The 22,963-nt window shown below is 43.2% G+C and overlaps 1 protein-coding gene across 1 annotated transcript in view; it reads left to right on the forward strand.

Moving 5' to 3' along the window:
- The first annotated feature begins 675 nt into the window (after positions 1-675).
- GXYLT2 (glucoside xylosyltransferase 2) overlaps positions 676-22,963 on the forward strand; it is a 65,997-nt gene continuing 43,709 nt past the window's right edge. The window contains exons 1-2 of the mRNA XM_050781358.1: positions 676-885; positions 15,112-15,243. Of these exons, the coding sequence (XP_050637315.1) occupies positions 796-885; positions 15,112-15,243 (222 nt within the window). The 5' untranslated portion in view covers positions 676-795. The remainder of the gene's footprint in view (positions 886-15,111; positions 15,244-22,963) is intronic.

The raw sequence follows: 22,963 nt of genomic DNA on the forward strand, positions 1-22,963 counted from the left end.
TTTAACCTGCCCCCTCTCCTGCCTGTTTCTCATTAATGTGAATTTCATACTGGAAGATGAATTTCATACCCACCACCTCACCAGTATTGGCGAGACAGTCAGGATTAACACCTGTTTCTTCAAGACTCTCCTGAGATGTAGTCAGGGCACATATGTTGTTTTCTTTTCTCACCTCCCAGACTTGCATGACTTGCTTTGGTCCAGTGGTCATGCATTCCACCCCAACCTAAAAACATCCAGATGATGGGAATATCGTGTTGCTCGTTTCACATGGGAAAGCCACAACCCACCCTCCTCTTGTTCAAGTTGCATTCAAATCTAATTTCCACGGCCTGTGCAAGTGGGAGCTCCACAGCCCTTGTGTCAGCTGTCGAAGTTTAGCAATACTATTTCCAAACATGGGCCAGTAGGCAGCCAGCAGGCACTAGACAGCTGAGTGCTGGCAGAAAAAGCCTCAGACACCTATAGCAGTCCAAACAGTGACTCATCCTGCTATTGCCAGGATAAATATGGGAATAAATGGTATTTTTCTCTAAGCAGGAAGAATTGTCAAAATGCTTATCACTTTATAAAATATAACAGATTGTGCCTGATCATGTTTTGAAATGTTCTAACCATTCACTCGCTGGTTTTTTGTTGTTTTTACTTTTTTGAGTTTAGTAATAGCTTTCACTTGTCTTCCTTCTTCCTAGAAGGCCTGGAGAACCCAGGAGTTTCCAAGCTGTGCTGCCACCCGAGCTCTGGATCCACCTGGCTGTGGTGGCCTGTGGCAATCGGCTGGAGGAGACGCTGGTCATGCTCAAATCAGCTGTGCTCTTTAGCCACAGGAAGATCCAATTTCACATCTTCACTGAAGACTCTCTGAAGCCCGAGTTTGATAAGCAGGTGAATTTGCAGAAATCATGGCACAGTGTTTACTGAGTACAAACAGACTACATTTTAGGAACTGCATATTCTGTTGACTAATGTATTTTGCTGCATGTTCAATTGTGTGACCTTGAACACTTGACTCTGAGCCTCACTTTTTGGTAATACAGGAATAATTACACCTATCTCATAGAGATATGATGAGGATTGAATGAGGACAGGGTCTCACTCTATTGCCCAGGCTAGAATACAGTGGTACAATCTCAGCTCTCTGCAGCCTCAACCTTCCAGGCTCAAGTGATCCTCCCACCTCAGCCTACCAAGTAGCTGGGACCACAGGCATGCACCACCATGCCTGGCTAATTTTTGTATGTTTTTTAATGGAGACAGAATTTTGCCATGTTGCCTAGGTTGGCTTAAGCAATCTGTCCACCTCGGCTTCCCAAAGTGCTGGGATTACAGGCATGTACCACTGTGCCCAGCCCCTAGTTTTGTTTTTTTTTTTTTCTTTTTCTTTTTCCTTTTTCTTTCTCTTTCTCTTTCTCTTTTCTTTTATTTATTTATTTTTTTTTTTTGAGACAGAGGCTCACTCTGTTGCCCAGGTTGGAGTCCAGTGGTACGATCTTAGCTCATTGCACCATCTGTCTCTTGGGTTCAAGTGATTCTTCTGCCTAGCCTCTGAGTATCTAGGATTACAGGTGTACGCCCCCATGCCCGGCTAATTTTTGTTTTGTTTTGTTTTTTGAGATGGAGTCTTGATCTGTCGCCCAGGCTGGGGTGCAGTGGCCAGATCTCAGCTTACTGCAAGCTCCGCCTCCCGGGTTTACGCCATTCTTCTGCCTCAGCCTCCCGAGTAGCTGGGGCTACAGGCGCCCGCCACCTCACCCGGCTAGTTTTTTGTATTTTTTAGTAGAGACGGGGTTTCACCGTGTTAGCCAGGATGGTCTTGGTCTCCTGACTTTGTGATCCGCCTGTCTCGGCCTCCCAAAGTGCTGGGATTACAGGCTTGAGCCACCGTGCCCGGCCCTAATTTTTGTATTTTTAGTAAAGACGGGGTCTCATCATGTTGACCAGGCTGGTCTTGAACTTCTGACCTCAAATGATCCACCTGCCTGTCCCTCCCAAAGTGCTGGGATTACAGGCATGAGCCACTGCGGTTGTTTTTTTTTTTCCATATACAGTTGTGTATCTGTATGTTTGTACATATAGATATGCATATGTGTAATTACATACATATGTATATATCCTGATTAAATTGTATTTCTTTTACAAAATCAGGATTATACTGTGTATATTGTTGTGGAACTTGCTTTTCTACACTGAAAACTGTATCATCAGCATTGCTCCCAGTCAGTACTCCTACATTCTTACCTCATTCTTTTTGGTGACTACATACTATTTTATTACGGGGCTATGTCCTCATTTATTTGACTATTCCCATACTGAAGAATAGGTAAGGAGTTTTTCCAGTACACAAGAAGAGCTTTGGAAAGGTCTCTTCCCCCAGGGTAGGTACACACATGACCTTTGCAGATCAGGCTTTGTTTTCCTTGAGAGTTTTCTCTTGCAGTACATTTTCAAATGGTGGCAGAGCGAGAAGCTGGTTTGCTTTGTGTCTACCAACTTGAGTCAACAGTGCTGTATGCTGTCACCAGGCTAGCTGCACTAATGAGAAATGCCCAATAAAAGCATGTTGGGCAGAGAAAGGCTAATAATAGAAAGATGGAAAATGTGTTATGTTTGATAGGAAAAAAAAAATCGCCTTGACATCTTTACCAAGAGAAACCATGGAGGAAATAGTCTGGGGGCTTTGGAATTGATTGGAAAATGCCTTGTAAAGGATCGGAATCAGGGGAAGGGTGAAGGAAAAAGGCTGCAACTCTATACAGTTAGCTCAGAGGCTGAAGTGTAAGGGAAATGATAATGAGAGTATATAGCATTTGTTAAGGGCTTATGATTTATGAGTTCATCTCATTTAATCCTCATAATCTTCAAAGGTAACCTTTGAAGAAGGTAATTATTATATCCCAGTTTTACAGACTGAGATCATTGAGCTTAGAGAATTTTAGCGATTTGCTCATCAGGGTTCAGGTCAAGTTTATTGGCTCAACCTTCCAAGGAATTAATCGATATACCATACCACCTCCTGAACTAGTAGACAGAAGACTCAAATTCAGAACTCACCTCTAGTATGTACTTGCTATATGACCTTGGGTTAGTCTTTTGGCCTTTTTGAGCCTCAGTTCCCCATCTGCAACTTGAGGCTAGCAGGTTTGCCAAAAGAGATGGTGGATCTGTAAATCTGGATAGGTCAGGTCAGGCTTCAGTAACAACTCCCCCAAAACTCAGATACTTTTCATGTGCCTGCAGCTTGCCTCCCAGGGGGCAGAGCCTCCATTCTGCACAGCCTCAGGTTTGGGACGGAAGTAGACTGAGGCTATTCATGTGTTAGCTACACTTACCAGAGCATTTGACATCGTTCGTGGGATGCCATGGCAGGAAAGAGACTAGAGAGTCATAACCCCGCCTTTCATTCCCGCAGTGTGGCAGTGGCACAGGTCTTTCCATGCATGTTTAACTTGCTAGCAGTCACAAGCCCATCCAACTGTGGGGGGCTGAGAAGTGCTCTGTGGGGCGGAACGAAGGGAAGCTGGCTATGCGCAAACACTACTCATGTCTTGTACAATATCCATCTACCAAGTACTTAGTGAGTACCTGCTGCATGCTAAAAAGCAAAGATGTGGGGACGGAGCAGAACAAAATACAGACTTGGACTTTAAAAGGGGAAGGGAAGGACCGGGTGCGGTGGCTCACACCTGTAATCCCAGCACTTTGGGAAGCAGAGGCGGGCAGATCACCTGAGGTCAGGAGTTCAAGACCAGCCTGGTCAACATGGCAAAACCCTGTCTCTACTAAAAATACAAAAATTAGCTGGTGTGGCGGAGTGTGCCTGCAGCCCCAGCTACTCGGGAGGTTGAGTCAGGAGAATTGCTCGAACCTGGGAGGCGGAGTTGCAGTGAGCTGAGATTGTGCCATTGCTCTCTAGCCTGGGCGACAGAGAAAGACTCTGTCTCAAAAAACAAACAAACAAACAAACAAACAAAAACAAAAGGGAAGGGAAGGAAGCTGTGTACGTGTAACCATATCTGTTTAGCAGGTTGTACTTTCCAAGGAGGCCCCCAGTGGTCCCACCTTCTGTTATTCACACGCTGGTATACTTCCCTCCTACACTGTCCCACGGTCCTCTGTGTGACTAATAGGACAGGGCGGAAGGGATGGTATGAGATTGGGTTACAAAAGGCACTTCACCTTCTATCTCGGATCAGTGGGTCTGGGGGAAGCCAGCTACCGTGTCAGAGTAGCCCTCTGGAGAGGCCTGCATGGCCTCTGCATGGAACGGAGGCCCCTTGCCAACACTTGTATATGAGCTGGGAGGAAGATCCTCCAGCCCCTTCAAGCCTTCAGATGACCATAACCCTGTAATCTCATGAGAGGCCCTGAGGCAGAACACCCCAGCTCGTACATTCTCAACCGTAAGAAACTATGTAAAATCCTACATGTTTGAGGTTTTATTTTATTTACTTTTTATTTTTTTTGAGACAGGGTCTCACTCGGTTGCCCAGTGCAGTGGCACAATCATAGCTCCCTGCATCCTTGAACACCTAGACTCAAGCAATCCTCCTGCCTCAGCATCCTCTCCATGCCTGGCTAATAAAAATATATATTATATATATTTAAATATATATAAGTTGTGTGTGTGTGTATATATATATAATTTTTTTTTTTTTTTGAGACAGCATCTCTCTCTGTTACCCAGGCTGGAGTGCAGTGGCATGATCTTAGCTCACGGCATTCTCTGCCTCCTGGATTCAAGAAATTCTCCTGCCTCAGCCTCCCAAGTAGCTGGGACTACAAGCCGCGCCGCCACGCCCAGCTAATTTTTGTATTTTTAGTAGAGACAGGGTTTCGTCACATTGGCCAGGCTGGTCTTGAACTCCTGACCTCAAGTGTTCTACCTGCCTCAGACTCTCAAAGTGCTGAGATTACAGGCATGAGTCACTCTGCCCGGCACTGGCTAATATTTTATTTTTTGTAGAGATGGGGTCTCCCTGTGTTGCCCAGGCTGGTTTTGAACTCCAGGCTCAAGTGATCCTCCTGCCTTGGCCTCCCAAAGTACTGGGATTATAGGCACATGCCACCACGCCTGGCCTGTTTGTGATCGTACGCTACTAAGTTTTGGGCTAATTTGTTGTAAGGCAACAGTTAATATATTACATATATATGTACATACACATATACATACATACACAAACATGTATGTATGTATGAAATACATTATGCCAAATGTAATGCTATGTGTCATAAAAAGGATAAAAAGCCAGGCAGAAGTGCCTGGCTCTTTGTGAGGATGCCTGCCCCTGAAAAGAACTGAGGCCTCCAGCCAACAGCCAACCCCAAAGTCTAGACATGTGAGTGAATCAGCTTTCAGAAGATTCCAGCCACCAGCCTTCAAGGCTTCCAGCTGAGGCCCCAGACACTGTGGAGCAGAGTCAACCTGTCCCCTCCTCTGCGTTGTCTGAATTCCTGATCCATGAAATCTATAAGCATAATAAATGATTGTTTTATAGCACTAAGTTTCGGGGTAATTTTTTATGAGCTGTAGGAATTGGAACATTATAAATTAAGAGCTAAATTATATGGAAAAATTACTTGTGAAGTTGTGCTAGGGGTTGAATTTTCCTGATGACTGTATCCCTTTGATAGTTCATTTCCTCATGTTTTTATTAAACCAGTGAAGCTCATCTAATGAAGGAAATTATGACAGGGTGTTAAAAACTAGGCAGGGGACAGGCATGATGGCTCACGCCTGTAATCCCAGCACTTTGGGAGGCCAAGGCCAGTGGATCACCTGAGGTCCGGAGTTCGAGACCAGCCTGGCCAACGTGGCAAAACCCCGTCTCTACTAAAAATACAAAAATTAGCCAGGCATGGTGGCATGTGCCTGTAGTCCCAGCTTCAGGGGAGTCTGAGGCATGAGAATCACTTGAACCTGGGAGGCGGAGGTTGCAGTGAGCCAAGATTATGCCACTGTACTCCAGCCTGGGTGACAGTGCAAGACTCTGTCTCAAAAAAAAAATAAAATAAATAAAATAAATAAAAATAATTTTTTTAAAAACTAGGTAGGCGTATACTACCATCACTTTCTTGTCCATGCAGGGATTATGTTGCCAGTTTAGGTGCATACTGCCTTTGCCCTTATGTAAGCCATAGAATTTCTCTCAGCTTCAGTTTGTCATCTGGGTTATGGGGCAAATGATACCCTGCTTGTGGTGGTGAGGCCGAATCAGATAAAGTATTTTTTTTTTTATCCCACAAAGATTCTCTGAAACATCTCCTATATGTTGGGCACTCTGTTAGGTCTAAAGAAATAGAACAGCCGTTTTGGTTCCTGCCAAGCCACTGGCACATGCTGAGGGGGTGGGCTGTCACCCTTCTCCAGGGCATTGTGGGCAACCCAGGGTTTTTTGGGGATAACTTCTGGGAAGCTCAGGGCCACCTATTTTTTACCTCAGGGTGAAAACAAAACAAAATGCCAGTTACCGTCATGATTCCTCCGAAGGCTGCAGTATGGGCAAGTTCTTCTGTATCTAATTAGACTTTTTAAAGTTGCATATGTACAGGATGTCTGGTGGTATTTGCCGTCTACATGGTAGATACTTCATATTTTAAAGTTTCATGTATTTTCGTCATCTCCCAATAGAGAAGTGGGAGATGCCAGCTAGTTGGTTTCCTAGCCTTTTCTGGCAACTCGGGATCAGGCATGTGGTTGAGATTCGGCTAAACTATACTCCTGCCCAACTCAGAATCAGGAAGTAGTGGGATGCACAAATAAGGAGGCTACCAATCCATTCTGGTGGTGGGGGCAGTCAGTATATATTTGTATGTGTGTGTGTGTGTGTGTGTGTGTGTGTGTATATATGCATGTGTGTGTGTGTGCGCATGTACGTGCGTGTGTATATGTGCATATGGGTGCACATGTGCGTGTGTGTGAGGGGGTGGCGAGAAGAGGGCTGCCATGGGAAGAATTGTCATCAGGAGGTTTCAGTGCCTGGCGTCAGAGGGGCAAACTGTGGCACTTGTGGTGATAGTAGCTGGGGTTTCCTTACCAGACTGGCTTGTGGTAGGCTCTGACTAACAGATGGAAAAGACACAGACGCCGTAGAGCCTGGGTCTGGCTCAAGCTGGATCAGGGCATGGCCCCTGAGTCTGGTTCTCCAGCCCTCCCACTGGTCTTCTGAGCTACCTAATATCCTTTCATTACTTTCTTTCTGGCTTAAAGAAACTGAATTGAACCAGACGTGGTGGCTCACACCTGTAATCCCAACACTTTGAGAGGCCAAGGCGAGCTAAGGTCAGGAGTTTGAGACCAGCCTGGCCAACATGGTGAAACCCCGTTTCTACTAAAAATACAAAAATTAGCTGGGCATGGTGGCACACACCTGTAATCCCAGCTACTTAGGAGGCTGAGGCACGAGAATTGCTTGAACCTGGGAGTGGAGGTTGCATGAGCCAAGATGGCACCACTGCACTCCAGCCTGGGCAACAGGGTGAGACTCCATCTCAAAAAGAGCCTGAATTGATTTTATTGTGCGCAACCTGGCATCCTGAGAGTACCACAAAGTAACTAAAACGTGGTGAGGAGATTTTTTTGTTTTGTTTTGTGTTTTTGTTTTTCCTTTAAAGAAAGAAAGAAAAAAAAAGCACCAAAGGGCTGCTTTTAAGTAGTACCATATGCTTTTAGAGGACAGGGACCATGCCTCTTCATTATTCATTTCCTTTTTCTTTTGAGGATTTAGGAAAAATAGCCCAGAGAAAGAGATGATAAGGTATTCTTCAGTAGTTTAAAGACATATGCAATTGGAATTAGATTTCTTCCGTGTTGCTCTGCAGGACAAAACGAGGCGTGATGTGGAGGAGGTCTCAGGCAGCTGGTTCTGATTCCATGCAAGGAGCCCTTTTTAAAGGTATTGGAGGAGCTGGGCACGGTGGCTCATGCCTGTAATCCCAACACTTTGGGAGGCCAAGGTGGGCAGATCACCTGAGGTCGGGAGTTCGAGACCAGTCTGGCCAACATGGTGAAACCCCGTCTCTACCAAAAATACAAAAATTAGCCCGTGTGGTGGCACGCACCTGTAATCCCAGCTACTCAGGAGGCTGATGCAGGAGAATTGCTTGAACCTGGGAGGCAGAGGTTGCAGTGAGCCAAGATCGCCCCACTGCACTCCAGCCTGGGTGACAGAGGGAGATCCTGTCTCAAAAAAAAATAAAATAAATAAGAGGTATTGGGTTTCTCATTACTAGAGGAGCAAGCTGAGGCTGGCCCAGCACTTTCAGGGACATCCATGGAGGACTTGGGAAAGGTAAGGGCTGCACTTCACTGTCACTGTGTGGTCGTTGTTGTCTTACCTTCGTGGTCATTATTAGAGGTTTCCTCCTTTTCGATGCATGGTCATTTGGCACCTCCCTGACTCCTCTGAAGTTGGGTGTGATTGTGTGATTTGCTTTGGCCAATGAACGTGGGTGACAGTGATGAGTGTCACTTTTAACATAAAATATGTCACTTCCTGGTGGAAACTTAAGATCTAGTGTGTGTTTTGCCACACTTCCTTCTCTTGCATCTGCGTTCACTGATGTGAGTTGAGATGGAGCCTCCATGAGTTTGGCCCCTGAGCGAGAATACTGAGCACAGCCCCTTGCCAGTCTGAAGATGTAGCAGGAGCAAGAAATAAACTTTAGGAAAAAAAAAAAGAAAGAAAGAAAAGAAAAACACCTTAAAATAAACTTTTTTGGGGGTAGGGGGAGAGATGGGGTCTTGCTGTACTGCCCAGGCTGGTCCCAAACTCCTGGTCTCAAGTGATCCTCCAATCTTGATCTCTCCAAGTGTTGAGTTTATAGGTATGAGCCACACCACCTGGCCATAAATTCTTGATAACCCTAGTTTATCCTGACTGATGCAACTGAGTTTGTTTTTTTGTTCGTTTGTTTTTGTTTTTGTTTTTGAGATGGAGTCTCACTCTGTTGCCCGGACTGGAGTGCAGTGGCATGATCTCCACTCACTGCAACCTCTGCCTCCTGGGTTCGAGTGCTTCTTGTGCCTCATCCACCTGAATAGCTGGGATTACAGGCATGCACTACCACACCTAGCTAATTTTGTATTTTTTAGTAGAGATGGGAGTTTCACCATGTTGGCCAGGCTGGTCTCGAACTCCTGACCTTAGGTGATCCGCCCACCTCGGCCTCCCAAATTTTGAGATTACAGACATGAACCACCTCGCCCAGCCGCAATTGAGTTTTAACGGCTTCATCGTATCTAGTGTGTTATTGTAAGCCAGCCAAACCCATGTGAAAGCAATGTAATGGATTTGAGATCCTAAAAGTCTTCTGTTCCGTAACATTTGCAGATGCTCAAAAATATTTTTTTATAACTTCAAAAGAATGAATGAACCTGCAAGAAAGGAGGAGTTACCTACTGAGGTAAAGGATGAGGTGGGCGGTTAGATTGACAAAGGTAGTCAAACCTTTCTGAAGAGAGGATGCTAACAATCAGAGTGGTGAGGATTTTTTGGTTTTTGTTTTTGTTTTTGTTTCTTTGAGACAGGGTCTCACATTGTCATCCAGGTTGGAGTGCAGTGGCACCATCACAGCTCACTGCAGGCCCAGCCTCCCAGACTGTTAGACGATGCAGACAGCCAAAGGAGCCACTGGACCATGTGAATTTCCCATTCTTTTTTGAGGGCTGATTTTGGGCTGTCGTGCAGTGGTACATTTGTACTGGTATTTATACCCAGTATTTGTGCCATTGTTCATTCTGACTGGTCAGTACTGTCATACTGAGAGTTTATGCCTAGTGTCAGTTCTAATGGGTCTGTGCGATGATACTGGGTAAATACTAGGTTATGCCTGGTGTGGGTTCTAATTGGTCAGTGCCCTTCATATATCAAATGTCAAATACTTTTTCTGTCACTCCTTTCCTCATTCAGAATGTTAAAGTGTTTCCAATGATGTATTTTTAAAAATGTTTATATCCAAGCCTGGGCAACATGGCAAAACCTTGTCTCAATAAAAAATAGAAAAATTAGCCAGGCATGATGATGTGCACCTGTGGTCCCAGCTACTTGGGAGGCTGAGGTGGGAGGATTACCTGAGCCCAGGGAGGTCAAGGCTGCAGTGAGCCTTGATCATGCCACTGTACTCCAGCCTGGGCGACAGAGTGAGGCCCTATCTCAAAAAAAAAAAAAGTTTATGTGGCTATATAAACAATATATGTACATGGTAAAAACCAGTAAATTCATAAATAATAAATGGAAAAAAACCCATTACACCAATGCTCAGGGAGAACAGTTTTGGTGTATATATATAATACTTATTTCCATTCCTTTTCTTTTCATATCACCATCAGAAATGGGATCTCTTTTATATCACTGACGCTTATATTACTGAGTTTCCTCTAAAGTGAGATGACCAGTGTTTCCTGGAAAACAGCAGATAGTAACTATTTTAGGCTTTGCAGGCTGTATGGTCTCTATCCCAACTACTCAATGTGCTATTTAGAGCATAAGCAGCCACAAACAATATATAAACAAATGGGTGTGGCTGTGTTCTGGTAACATTTTACTTATGGGCACTGAGATTTGAATTTCATGTAATTGTCACAAAATATTATTCTTGTTTTGATTTTTTTTAAAACTATTTAAGAATGCCAAACCATTCTTGGCATGGCTTGTGTACTTTTTGTGGCAGGCTAGATTTGGCTCTGGTACTACCATAATTTGCTGACCCCAGTTCTGTGATATTATCACTAATGACTACATTGTATTCTGTTATATAGACAGACCCTGGAGCTTATTTAACCAATCTCTTCTTTAGATTGTTTCTAATTTATCATTGTTACAAACAACACTAAAACAAACAACCTTGTAATAAACAAGTGTCCATTTTTGAAATTTTTCCTTAGGAGTAATTCCTAGAATTGTTGTAACAATGGGAAGGCATTAACTCAAAAAAATTAAGAAGGGCCAGCCACGGTGGCTCATGCGTGTAATCCTAGCACTTTGGGAGGATGAGGTGGGCAGATTGCCTGAGCTCAGGAGTTTGAGACCAGTCTGGGAAACATGGCGAAACCCCCATCTCTACCGAAAATACAAAAAAATTAGCTGGGCATAGTGGTGCATGCCTGTAATCCCAGCTACTCGGGAGGCCGAGGCATGAGAATTCCTTGAAACCCGGAGGCAGAGAGTGCAGTGAGCTGAGATCATGCCACTGCACTCCAGCTTGGGCGACAAAGCAAGGCTCTGTCTCAAAAAAAAAAAAAAAATTAAGATACACAGATGACAAAAAAGCATATGAAAAGATGTTCAGTGTCATATGTGATTTGAGCATTTGTAACTTAAGGTAATAATGAGACACCACTACACACCTATTTGAATGGCTAAAATCTAGAACCGTGACAACACCAAATGCTGGTGAGGATGTGGAGCAACAGGAACTCTCATTCATTGCTGATAAGAATGCAAAATCATGCAGCCACTTTGGAAGATGGTTTGGCAGTTTCTTAGAAAGCTGAATATAGGCTTACCATACAATCCAGGAATTGACCTCGTTAAGTATTTACCCAAATGAGTAGAAAACTTATGTCCACACAAAAACCTGTACACAGATATTTGTAGCAGCTATATTCACAATTTCCCAAAACTGGGAGCAACCAAGATATCCTTCAGTAGGTAAATGGATAAACAAACTGTGATAGATTCATACCATAGCATACAGTATTATCATTTTTTTTTTTTATTTTTTTTTTGAGACGGAGTCTCACTCTGTCGCCCAGGCTGGAGTGCAGTGGTGTGATCTCTGCTCACTGCAAGTTCCACCTCCCAGGTTCATGCCATTCTCCTGCCTCGGCCTCCCAAGCAGCTGGGACTACAGGCACCCGCCCCCACACTCAGCTAATTTTTTTGAGCATACAGTATTATTAAATGATAAATTAAAAAATGAGCTATCAAGCCACAAAAAGACATGTAGGAGACCTAAATGCATATTGCTAAATGAAAGAAGCCAGTCTGAAAAGGCAATGTACTATGTGATTCTAACAATATCACATTCTGGAAAAGTTAACATGAAGAGCCTGTAAAAAGATCAGTATTTGGCCAGGCACGGTGGCTCACACCTGTAATGCCAGCACTTTGGGAGGCCAAGGCGTGTGGATCATCTGAGGTCGGGAGTTCGAGACCAACCTGACCAACATAGTAAAACCCTGTCTCTACTAAAAATACAAAAAGTAGCTGGGTCGTAGTGGCAGTCACCTGTAATCCCAGCTACTCAGGAGGCTGAAGCAGGAGAATTGCTGGAACTTGGGACGCAGAGGTTGCAGTGAGCTGAGATTGCACCATTGCACTCCAGTCTGGGCAACAGAGTGAGAATCTGTTTCCAAAAAAAAAAAAAAAAAAAAAAAGAAGAAGAAGAAGAAGAAATTCAGGTGAGAGAGGGCAGGAATGTTGAAAAGTTGGAGCAGAGAGGATTTTTAGGGTAGGGACACTGTTCTGTATGATACTGTAATGATAGATATATGATGTGCATTTGCCAAAATCCATAGAAAGAGTGTACAACAGGAAGAATTAACACTAATGTAAACTGTGGACTTTAGTTAGTAATAGCATATTGATATTGACTTATCAGTTGTAACAAATATACCACATGAATGCAAGATGTAAATAATAGGGGAAAGTGTAGGACAGGGGGAAGAGAGAGGCTATCTGGAAACTGATTTCTGCTCAATTTTTCTTTTTTGTTGTTTGTTTTCATTGTTGTTCTTGTTTAAAAAAATTTTTTTTTCTGTCACCCAGGCTGGAGTGCAGTGGCCCCGTCTTGGCTCACTGCAGCCTCCGCCTTCCGTGTTGATGTGATTCTCCTGCCTCAGCCTCCTGAGTAGCTGGGACTACAGGCATGCCACCACTTCTGGCTAATTTTTGCATTTTTAGTAGAGATGGGGTTTCACCATGTTGGCCACACTGGTCTCGAACTCCTGACCTCAAGTGATCCACCCGCCTTGGCTTCCCGAAGTCACAGGATTATAGGCATCAGCCACCGCTCCTGGCCTTGTTTTTAATTTTTTTTAGAGGCAGGTCTTGCTATATTGCCCTGGCTGGTCTCAAATTCCTGGGCTTAAGCAATCTTCCTGCCTTAGCCTACCAAAATGTTAGGATTACAGGCGTGAGCCACCAACACCTGGCTGACTTTCTGTAGACATTAAACTGCTCTAAAATCTAAAAGTGTATTTTAAAAATTTTGTTATAAAATTAATATATGCAAAGAAAGTAATATATACTTATTATAAAAGTTCTAAAGAATATGGAAATGTAGCCCGAGGAAACGAAACCACCATCACCAGCTATAGAGGTGCCCACTTTTAATAATTCAGTGCATATCCGTCTAGATTTTTCTCTACATATAAAATGTACATGCATATGTGTGTGTCTATGTGTATGTGTGTGTATATATATATATTTTAGAGTCTCGCTTTGACCCTCAGACTGGAGTGCAGTGGCACGATCTCAACACACTGCAACCTCCACCTCTGCCTCCTAGGTTCAAGTGATTCTCCTGCCTCAGCCTCCTGAAGTAGCTGGGATTACAGGCGCCCACCACCACGCCAGCTAATTTTTGTATTTTTAGTAGAGATGGGATTTTGCCATGTTGGCCAGTCTGGTCTCAAACTCCTGACCTCAAGTGATCCACCCGCCTGGGCCTCCCAAAGTGCTGGGATTACAGGTGTGAGCCACTATGCCCGGCCTCATGCATATATTTTTTCCTATAAAACAGAACCATTCATTCAGAGAGTAGTGAAGAAATTAAAAAAAAAAAAAGAACCATATTATAATTTTTTTTTTTTTTTTTTTTTTTGAGACGGAGTCTCGCTCTGTCACCCAGGCTGGAGTGCAGTGGCCGGATCTCATCTCACTGCAAGCTCCGCCTCCCGGGTTCATGCCATTCTCCTGCCTCAGCCTCCCGAGTAGCTGGGACTACAGGCGCCCGCCACCTCGCCCGGCTAGTTTTTTGTATTTTTTAGTAGAGACGGGGTTTCACCGTGTTAACCAGGATGGTCTCGATCTCCTGACCTCGTGATCCGCCCGTCTCGGCCTCCCAAAGTGCTGGGATTACAGGCTTGAGCCCCGCGCCCGGCCCCATATTATAATTTTTTTGCACTTTGCTTTTTCCAAAACCAAACTATATGTTATAACCATTTTCCATGTCAGTACCTATCTACATAACAGAATACATTGCAGTCATTAGTGACAAGGATATAGAACTGAGGTCAGCAAACTATGGGAGTACAAGAGCCAAATCCAGCCTGCCACAAATAACACAAAAGACATCTACTTTATTCTAACTGGACATTATTCTATGTTTATTTTTTAATTTAATTTAATTTTATTTTTTTGAGACACAGTCTCGCTCTGTCACCCAGGCTGGAGTGCAGTGGCAGGATCTCACTGCAACCTCTGCCTCCCTGGTTCAAGCAATTCGCGTGTGTCAGCCTCCCGAGTAGCTGGGACTACGGGCATGTGCCACCGCGCCCAGCTGATTTTTGTGTTTTTTAGCAGGGATGGGGTTTTGCTGTGTTGGCCAGGCTCGTCTTGAACTTCTGGCCTGAAGAGATCCACCCGCCTCAGCCTCCCAAAGTGCTGGGATTACAGGCATGAACTACCACCTCTGGTCCCTCTACCTGTACTTTATTATGTAGTTCTATCATACTTAATTGTCCCAATTCCTTATCATTGAACATTTTGATTGTTCCCAAGTTTGCTGGGATTTTTTCCTCCTTCCAAGCTGCTAAGTTCATAAGTTTTGTTATTACAAACTAGGTTGTGGTGAATGTCCTTGTACCTCCGTCTTTTGGGGTGTTGTTACCAGTTTCCAAGTTGCCCTTTTGGAAGTTTGTTCACATCTATATTCACCTCTGCAGTTTCTCAACACTGTTGCCAACTCTGAATGTTATTTCAAAAAATCTTAGCAATTTTAGTAGGAGTACATACTCTTTCATTTAGTGAACATTCGTAGTGGTGATGAAGTTAGACTTTCTGTGTAAGTTGCCTGAATAATTTCCATTTGACCATCCAGAAGCTTCCCAGGTGTTTTCCCTATTTCCCGGGGCCTAATCACCCTTCCCTTGCTTTCCATGTTTTTCAGTTGCGCCAGTGGCCTGACTCATATACAAAGAAGTTTGAGCACAGAATCTACCCCATCACATTTTCTGTTGGAAACCCTCAGGAGTGGAAGAAATTGTTCAAACCCTGTGCTGCCCAGAGACTCTTTCTTCCGGTAGGAACACCTGTTTTTAATAAGATGTAACTTGCTCTTGGAAATAAGGTAAAATTAGCTGAGATGTGTGTAGACACATTTAACTTAACCGCTGAAAACGTGTGTCTCTTGGATTCTGGAGCTGATGCTCTAAGTCTGCAGCATGTAGAGAGGATCCCTGTGTTCTGGAGGTTGTCATACTGAAAGACGGAGGGACTGTGAGCATTCATATCCTGTCTTGGATCATTGGTCTTTGTGACTATGGCTCCATCATTTACTGGCCCCTGGGAACCTTGTTAAATCCCCCAACTTCACTAACTTCAGTTTTACCCATAGGCTTGGCACATAGCTGGCCCTCAATAAATATTAGCTTTGATTATTGTTATTTCTCTTATAACAATAACAACTACTAGTTATGGCCGTGCTAGGCTATCATTCCAAAAGGGCCCAGAATTTTGGTTTAGTCTTTTAGTTTAATTAATTTTTAAATTGCATGTTTTTGTTTCCTTTTTTAAAATATTGAGGCCAGCAAGGTGGCTCACACTTATAATCCCAGTACTTTGGGAGGCCAAGGCAGGCTGATGGCTTGAGCACAGGAGCTTGAGACCAGCCTGGGCAACATGGCGAAATCCCATCTCTACAAAAAATATAAAAATTAGGCGGGGGGCGGTGGTTCACGTTTATAATCCCAGCACTTTGCGAGGCCGAGGCGGGTGAATCACCTGAGGTCAGGAGTTCAAGACCAGCCTGGCCAACATGGTGAAACCCTGTCTCTACTAAAAATACAAAAATTAGCCAGGCGTGGTAGTGTGTGCCTGTAATCCCAGCTACTCAGGAGGCTGAGGCAAGAGAATCGCTTGAACCCAGGAGGCAGAGGTTACAGTGAGCCAAGATCATGCCACTGCACTCCAGGCTGGGCAACAAGAGTGAAACTCCATCTCAGGAAAAAAAAAAAAAAAATTAGCTGGGCATGGTGGCGCATGCCTGTAGTCCCAGTTACTTGGGAGGCTGAGGTGGGAGGATCATCTGAGCTCAAGAGGTTGAGGCTGCAGTGAGCCATGATCGCACCATCACACTCCAGCCTACGTGACAGAGTGAGACCCTGTCTCAAAAAAGTAAATAAATAAATACAATTTTAAAAATCAAATAATAAAAATAAAATATTAAGTAGAAAAAAGATATATCAAAAGTGAGAATAATATTATGCAGGGATGGCAACTTTGAACTGTCAGTTGCTGCTCTAAATTTTGTGAGGGATTCGTGCCTTCCATAGATATTTGTTGAGTGCCCATTAGGGTGCTGGGCCCTGGCTCAGTGATGGTGACATGGTAATAAGACAGCCGTGATCCTGTTTCCTTGAAGCTTGAGTCTAGTAGGGCCTTGAACAAACAATTCGAAGTATGACCAGTACTAAGAGGAGATAGTCTCATGGATGTATGTAACATGGGGTTCCATCCTGGTCTGAGAGAGATCATAGAAGGTTCTCTTGAGGCAGTGGGATATGTTTTTTTGTAGGGATGGAGTCTTGCTATATTGCTCAGGCTGATCTTGAACTCCTGCGCTTAAGTGATCCTCTCGCCTTGGCCTCCCAAAGTAGTAGGATTACAGGCATGAGCCACCATGCCTGCCCAGCAGTGGCATTTATGCAGAGACATGAATAAAGGAGAAGTAAGGGTTACTAGGTGACAAGGACCTTGGGGGTCATTAGAGAAAAGAGGGTTCCAGGCAGAGGGAATATACAAAGGCCCTAGGGTGGGAAGGGCCATGTTTAAAAAAATAAAAGAAAGTCATTGTAACCAAAAAATAGAAAGTGAGATGAGAGTGAAGCAATCAGTAGAGACTGGAGCTTGCAGATCAGCAAGGCATCTAGAAGTGTCTGGTCTTTGTCTTTTTTTTTTTTTTTTTAGAGATAAGGTCACTCTTTGTTGCCCCTGCTAGAGTGCAGTGGTGCATTCATGGCTCACTGCAGCCTCCAACTCCCGGGCTCAACTGATCCTCCCACCTGAGCCTCACAAGTAGCTGGGACTACAGGTGTGAGCCACCATGCCTAGCTAATTTTTTTATTTTTTATTTTTTGTAGAGATGATGTCTTGCTATGTTGCCAGCCAGGTCACATACTCCTGGGCTCAAGCGGTCCTCCCGCCTTGACCTCCCACAGTGCTGGAATTACAGACGTGAGCCACAGCACCCAGCGCAGTCTTTTTCTTAAGGGCAGTGGGAAGCCATTGGATGATTTTTTGCAGCAAGTGGCATGTTCTAACTTGCGTTTTAAAGAAGACACTCTGGTTTATGGCAGCATGGACAGGGTTGGTGAAGCCAGTTCACTAACTTGGCTTGGGCTTTGATGCTTGCCTTAGAGATGGATAATGGACCTGCCTGAAACAGAATTTACCAACCTTCCTGATTGGCTTGTTGTAAGAGTTGAAGGGGAAGTGATATGAAAAGGATTTTAGCAGGTTTTTGTTTTTTTTTTTTTTAACCTGAACAACTGTTAAGGTTGATCCTTTTGAAATTGCCAATATTCAACCATTAATGACCTACAAAAAAGGCAATTTCTTATGGCTCAACCTAAGGAATAAATGGCAGGATCATTTAGGGATAGAAAAGACAGGGAAAAGCATTTTTGGTAAATGGGTCAAATGAGTTTGATTTGGGACATATTTTGATTTTGAGGTGCCTGAGGATACTCAAGCAGAAGGAATCTTCACATCTATCGGTCTGAAAACCCTAATTGGAGAGTAGCACTTTTAGCATTTCCTACGCAGAGACCTGTGAGCAGAATGAACCCTGAATGAATTGCTGGCAGCAATCAGCTGCCCAAGCTCACTTGCTCATTACGTCATCTATTTTTCTTTTCTTTTCTTTCTTTTTTTTTTTTTTTTTGAGACGGAGTCTCACTCTGTCTCCCAGGCTGGAGTGCAGTGGCACAATCTTAGCTCACTGCAACCTCCGCCTCCTGGGTTCAAACAATTCTCCTGCCTCAACCCCCCAAGTAGCTGGGATTTCGGTGCATACCACCATGACCCACTAATTTTTGTATTTTTAGTAGAGACAGGGTTTCACCATGTTGGTCAGGCTGATCTTGAACTCCTGACCTCAGGTGTTCCGCCCATCTTGGCCTCCCAAAGTGCTGGGATTACAGGCATGAGCCGGTGTGCCTGGCCACATCATCTGTTCTTCACATGTCACAGACTTTTATACATATGGTGAGATAGGATTAGTCACATAAAAACTGGGGTAGGAAAAGACTCCCTTTAATTGACATGAAAATCTCTAGGTTGGTGATATAAAAACTGATTACTCTTTGAGGTGAGAGAAAATGTTAGGTTTCTGTTTCTTGTCTCCATTTTTGCAAAAAATAAGTATTAGAAAACCAAAGGTAATGTTGGGAAATGGTCTTCCCATTCTATCCAAAATATTAGCTACCCAGTGCAACTACACTTGAATTTTTGTTGACCTTGAATTGTGACTTTATTACCATTATTTAAAAAAAAACAAATTCATCACCTAATGGCTTTAATTCTTTCCCAGCTAAGTAAGTGCTTGGTTTTGAATGACAAATGGGTGCTGGCATTCCCTATCTGCTTCTGATAATGGAAATGAGCCCTCTTTAAAAATAATAAAGAGAGATTGTGGTTGACAGGACATTTACCTTTTCCTAGTTGTATATCAAAACAGCAGATTATGAACATGGCATTTTTGGGCATCAGTGAGATGTATTGATCTTGAGCGTAATTTGAAATAAAGTCTCGGTCGTGTTTTCCTTGGAATTCATCACTACAAAAGCATATCGGGTGTGCTGCCTCAGGGGCACAGAGAAAATGGAGATCCTAAAGTGCAAACATTCTATCAGGCAATCAGTGGACTGAGGACCATGGTCCCACCCATTTTCCAAGAGGTTGTCATCTACCCAAAACTGCGGAAGAGACCCTCTCTCAACTAAGATTTTACTGTCTGAATAATATCAGAGCATAAGTCTTTGCAACTCAAACCTATTAGATTCTCAAGTGCAATTAGTGTGATTCAGATCCCACCAATTCAAAATTTATGAACTCCTAGAAATCAGTGGACATTGACTCCTCTCCTTCTGTGAATAATGGTCCTGTGGCATGGGACCATTATGAATGCAAACTAAACTGCAGATGGCTTGATTAAGCATTCTAAAATGCATATTTCTTTCAGGTAATTCAGAAGCTTAAAATATTTAAAACAATATGCCAATTACAAATAAATCAAATGTGTTCATTAAAATTGATTCTGGAATACTTTTCTCTTTTTTTCTTAGTAAAGGCCAGAAATCCTTTACATCTGTAGGAGTAATTGAGTTGTATGAATTCACATCACCTTTCCCCCAATTAATTGGAGGTAGTGAGATTTTATAATAGATCTGTACATTTTGCTACACGCTGTGCCTGTTTAATTTTGAAGACTTCTCTCCTTAATAACTGTGGTCCTCTGGGAATCTTAGAGATAGGTAAAACATAACAAACATCACTGGATTGCAGAACCTTTAGAGACATTATTTGTAAGTGGCACCCAATATGGTAATTTGAGGTAGGGTAAGATTCTATCCATACCTTACCCAGGGAGAAATGTTTTTGTTTTTGTTTTTACCAAGTTTTAATAAGCTCCAAGCTTATAATAATGTCTGATGTATTTTTTTGCTCCCAACATTCACCATAGATATCTATATTTAAGGAAGGGGTTAGAGAGGGTCTACTCTGTTGCCCAGGCTAGAGTGCAGTGGTGCAATCATGGATCACTGCAGTGTCAACCTCCCAGGCTCAAGTGATCCTCTCACCTAAGCCTCATGAGTAGCTGGGACCACAGGTACACACCACCATGCCCAGCTAATTTTTAAAATTTTTGTAGAGACAAGAGTCTCACCATGTTGCCCAGGCTGGTCTCAAACTCCTGGGCTCAAATGATCCTCCTTCCTAGGCCTCCTAAAGTGCTGGGATTATAGGTGTGAGCCACTGCGCCTGATCAAATTAATTATGGCTTCAACCAGGCTTGGTGGCTCACACCTGTAATCCCAGCATTTTGGGAGGCCGAGGTGTGCAGATCACAAGGTCAGGAGTTCAAGACCAGCCTGGCCAACATGGTGAAACCTTGTCTCTACTAAACATACAAAAATTAGCTGGGCGTGGTGGTGGGCACCTGTAATCCCAGCTGCTCAGGAGGCTGAGGCAGGAGAATCATTTGAACCTAGGAGGTGGAGGTTACGCTGAGCCAAGATCATGCCATTACATTCCAGCCTGGGCGACAGAGCGACACTCCCTCTCAAAAAAAAAAAAAAAAAAAAGTGCTGGGATTACAGGTGCGAGCCACCGCTCACTTCCTATAGCTTTAACCTGTAAATGTATTCTTAAAGGTTAAATGTATTTAACCTGTAAATGTATTCTTACTCCATATTTCCAAGAAACTTGTCCCACTCCTTAATATTTCAAAGGACTACCATGCCAAATAAAGATAAATCTTAGATTATCTAGCTTTTAGATACTGTAGTGAAAGCAACAACATATAATCTTCTCTTTTCCACTTATGGCTTGTTAAAGAGACCCATAACTGGTTCCAATGTTTTGAAATCTGCATGCTTACCAATGATGTCTTCATGAGTTAGCTGTAGGCTAATGGAAAAGGGAGGCTTATCATACTTTTTAGAACTTTTTATAATTAAGGTCAGACCTTTATATTATTATTAATATTACATCTCAGTATTTGCAATTAACATTGAGACATCCTTGCAACAAATCCTTTGGATATTAACAAATATTGACACACATATAGGAATATATTAAAAATCCTTATTAAGGGGAACATCAATTAGAATCACCATAAATGATGTTTATACATTTCATCAAGCACCAAGAGGCCATAAATTATTTGGATGAGATTAGCTACCTAAATGATGACATGAAATGACCCTAGATACCAATTTTGTTGAACAAGCTTTCCACAGTACTTATCATTTACTCATACACTATTAAAAGTTTGACATTCGGGATATTAGCTACAACTCTTGGTTATATGTGAGAGAAACTCAACTCCAACTAGCAAAGAAGGAAATAAATTTATTGGCTTATCTAACTACAAAGTCCACACTGTAGGACTGATTCCAAGCACAGCTAGATCCAGAAGCTCACATAATGTCATCAGGACTCTCTCTCTTTCAGTCCCTTGCAAGGCTACTCCATAAGCATAATGATTGCTCAAAGCAGCCTGAAATCCAAATTCTAGCAGCTTAGCAACTACGGCAGAAACAGAGCATGGCAAGGTAGCAACTTCCAAAATGGTGGCATTAGGAGTCCTGTGGTGGCTGGGTGCGGTGGCTCATGCCTGTAATCCCAAGACTTTGGGAGGCAGAGGTGGGCGGATCACGAGGTCAAGAGATCGAGACCATCCTGGCTAACATGGCGAAACCCCGTCTCTACTAAAAAAAAATGCAAAAAAAATTAGCTGGGCTTGGTGGCAAGCGCCTGTAGTTCCAGCTACTTGGGAGGCTGAGGCAGGAGAATGGTGTGAACCTGGGAGGTGGAGCTTGCAGTGAACAGAGACCGTGTGCCACTGCACTCCAGCCTGAGCAACAGAGCGCGACTCCGTCTCAAAGAAAAAAAGGAGCCCTGTGGAATTGCTCCCCAGTGAAACAAGCATAATTTGTGAAAATTATTTTTAAAGCAACTATCTAAATACTTTGGAAATTGTCCTAAGGACCTAGGCAAATGAAGGAACATTTATTCAAGAAAATCTACTAAAACTTGGTAAGAAGAGTGAGAATCTGTGACATTTGAACCACAGTCTCCCTCCTTCCCCCTTCCAGTTCAGTGTGATAAAAATTCACCTTCAGGTAGTTCATTCAAGAACGCAGGGATTTCTCTCTCTCTCCAGCTCCCAGTTGAGGAATATGGTATCTCCTTGGGAGACTCAGGCCATCAGCATTTCTAATTGCTACTAGCTAGCTATGTGTTGTAGAGCCTAAATTCCATGGAGGTGTGGCCAGAAGCCAGGGTGCTTCTTAATTAAGAGGAGGCTTGCAGCTTCATGTGAACAGCAAGCTAAACCATAGGCCAGTTAGTTTATAAGGGAGAGCCAGAGGACAATGCAGGTAAAAAGTGCCCTCCTGGTGTCATAACAGACATCACAGACTGGCAAACATGGTGAAACTCTGTCTCTACTAAAAATAGAAAAATTAGACAAGTGTGGTGGACTATGCCTGTAGTCCTAGCTACTCAGGAGGCTGAGGCAGGAGAATCACATGAACCCAGGAGGCAGAGGATATAGTGAGCCGAGATCTTGCCGTTGCACTCCAGTCTGGGTGACAGAGTGAGACTCTGTCTCAAAAAAAAAAAAAAAAAAAAGAAACAAATTAACAACATGAAAAAGAGTCATTAATTCCAGGAAAACAGGAAAATCACTTGTACAGAGAGGGAAAGTATTGCTACTCATTTTGTGGCTTCACTGGAAATAATGTTTGCATGGCCATCATAATACTGTATATTGGTCTAAATGATATTTTGATATAATTGTATTGGAGGATGGGAAGGTATATGTGTGGGGTTGGGAATTTGTGTGAAAGAGAGCTAAAACCTATTCTTCCAGCATAGGAAGTTAATAGATAAGGTATATTATTTAGAGACATGGAGGTATATACCTACAGAATAAATTTAAATAATTGGAATTGGTGGTTTTCTCTGGGAAGAAAATGTTGGAGAATATGGTGGAGGACATAGAGGAAGGTCCA

This window comes from Macaca thibetana, chromosome 2 (assembly GCF_024542745.1).
Source record: "Macaca thibetana thibetana isolate TM-01 chromosome 2, ASM2454274v1, whole genome shotgun sequence".
Classification (NCBI taxonomy): Eukaryota; Metazoa; Chordata; class Mammalia; order Primates; family Cercopithecidae; genus Macaca; species Macaca thibetana.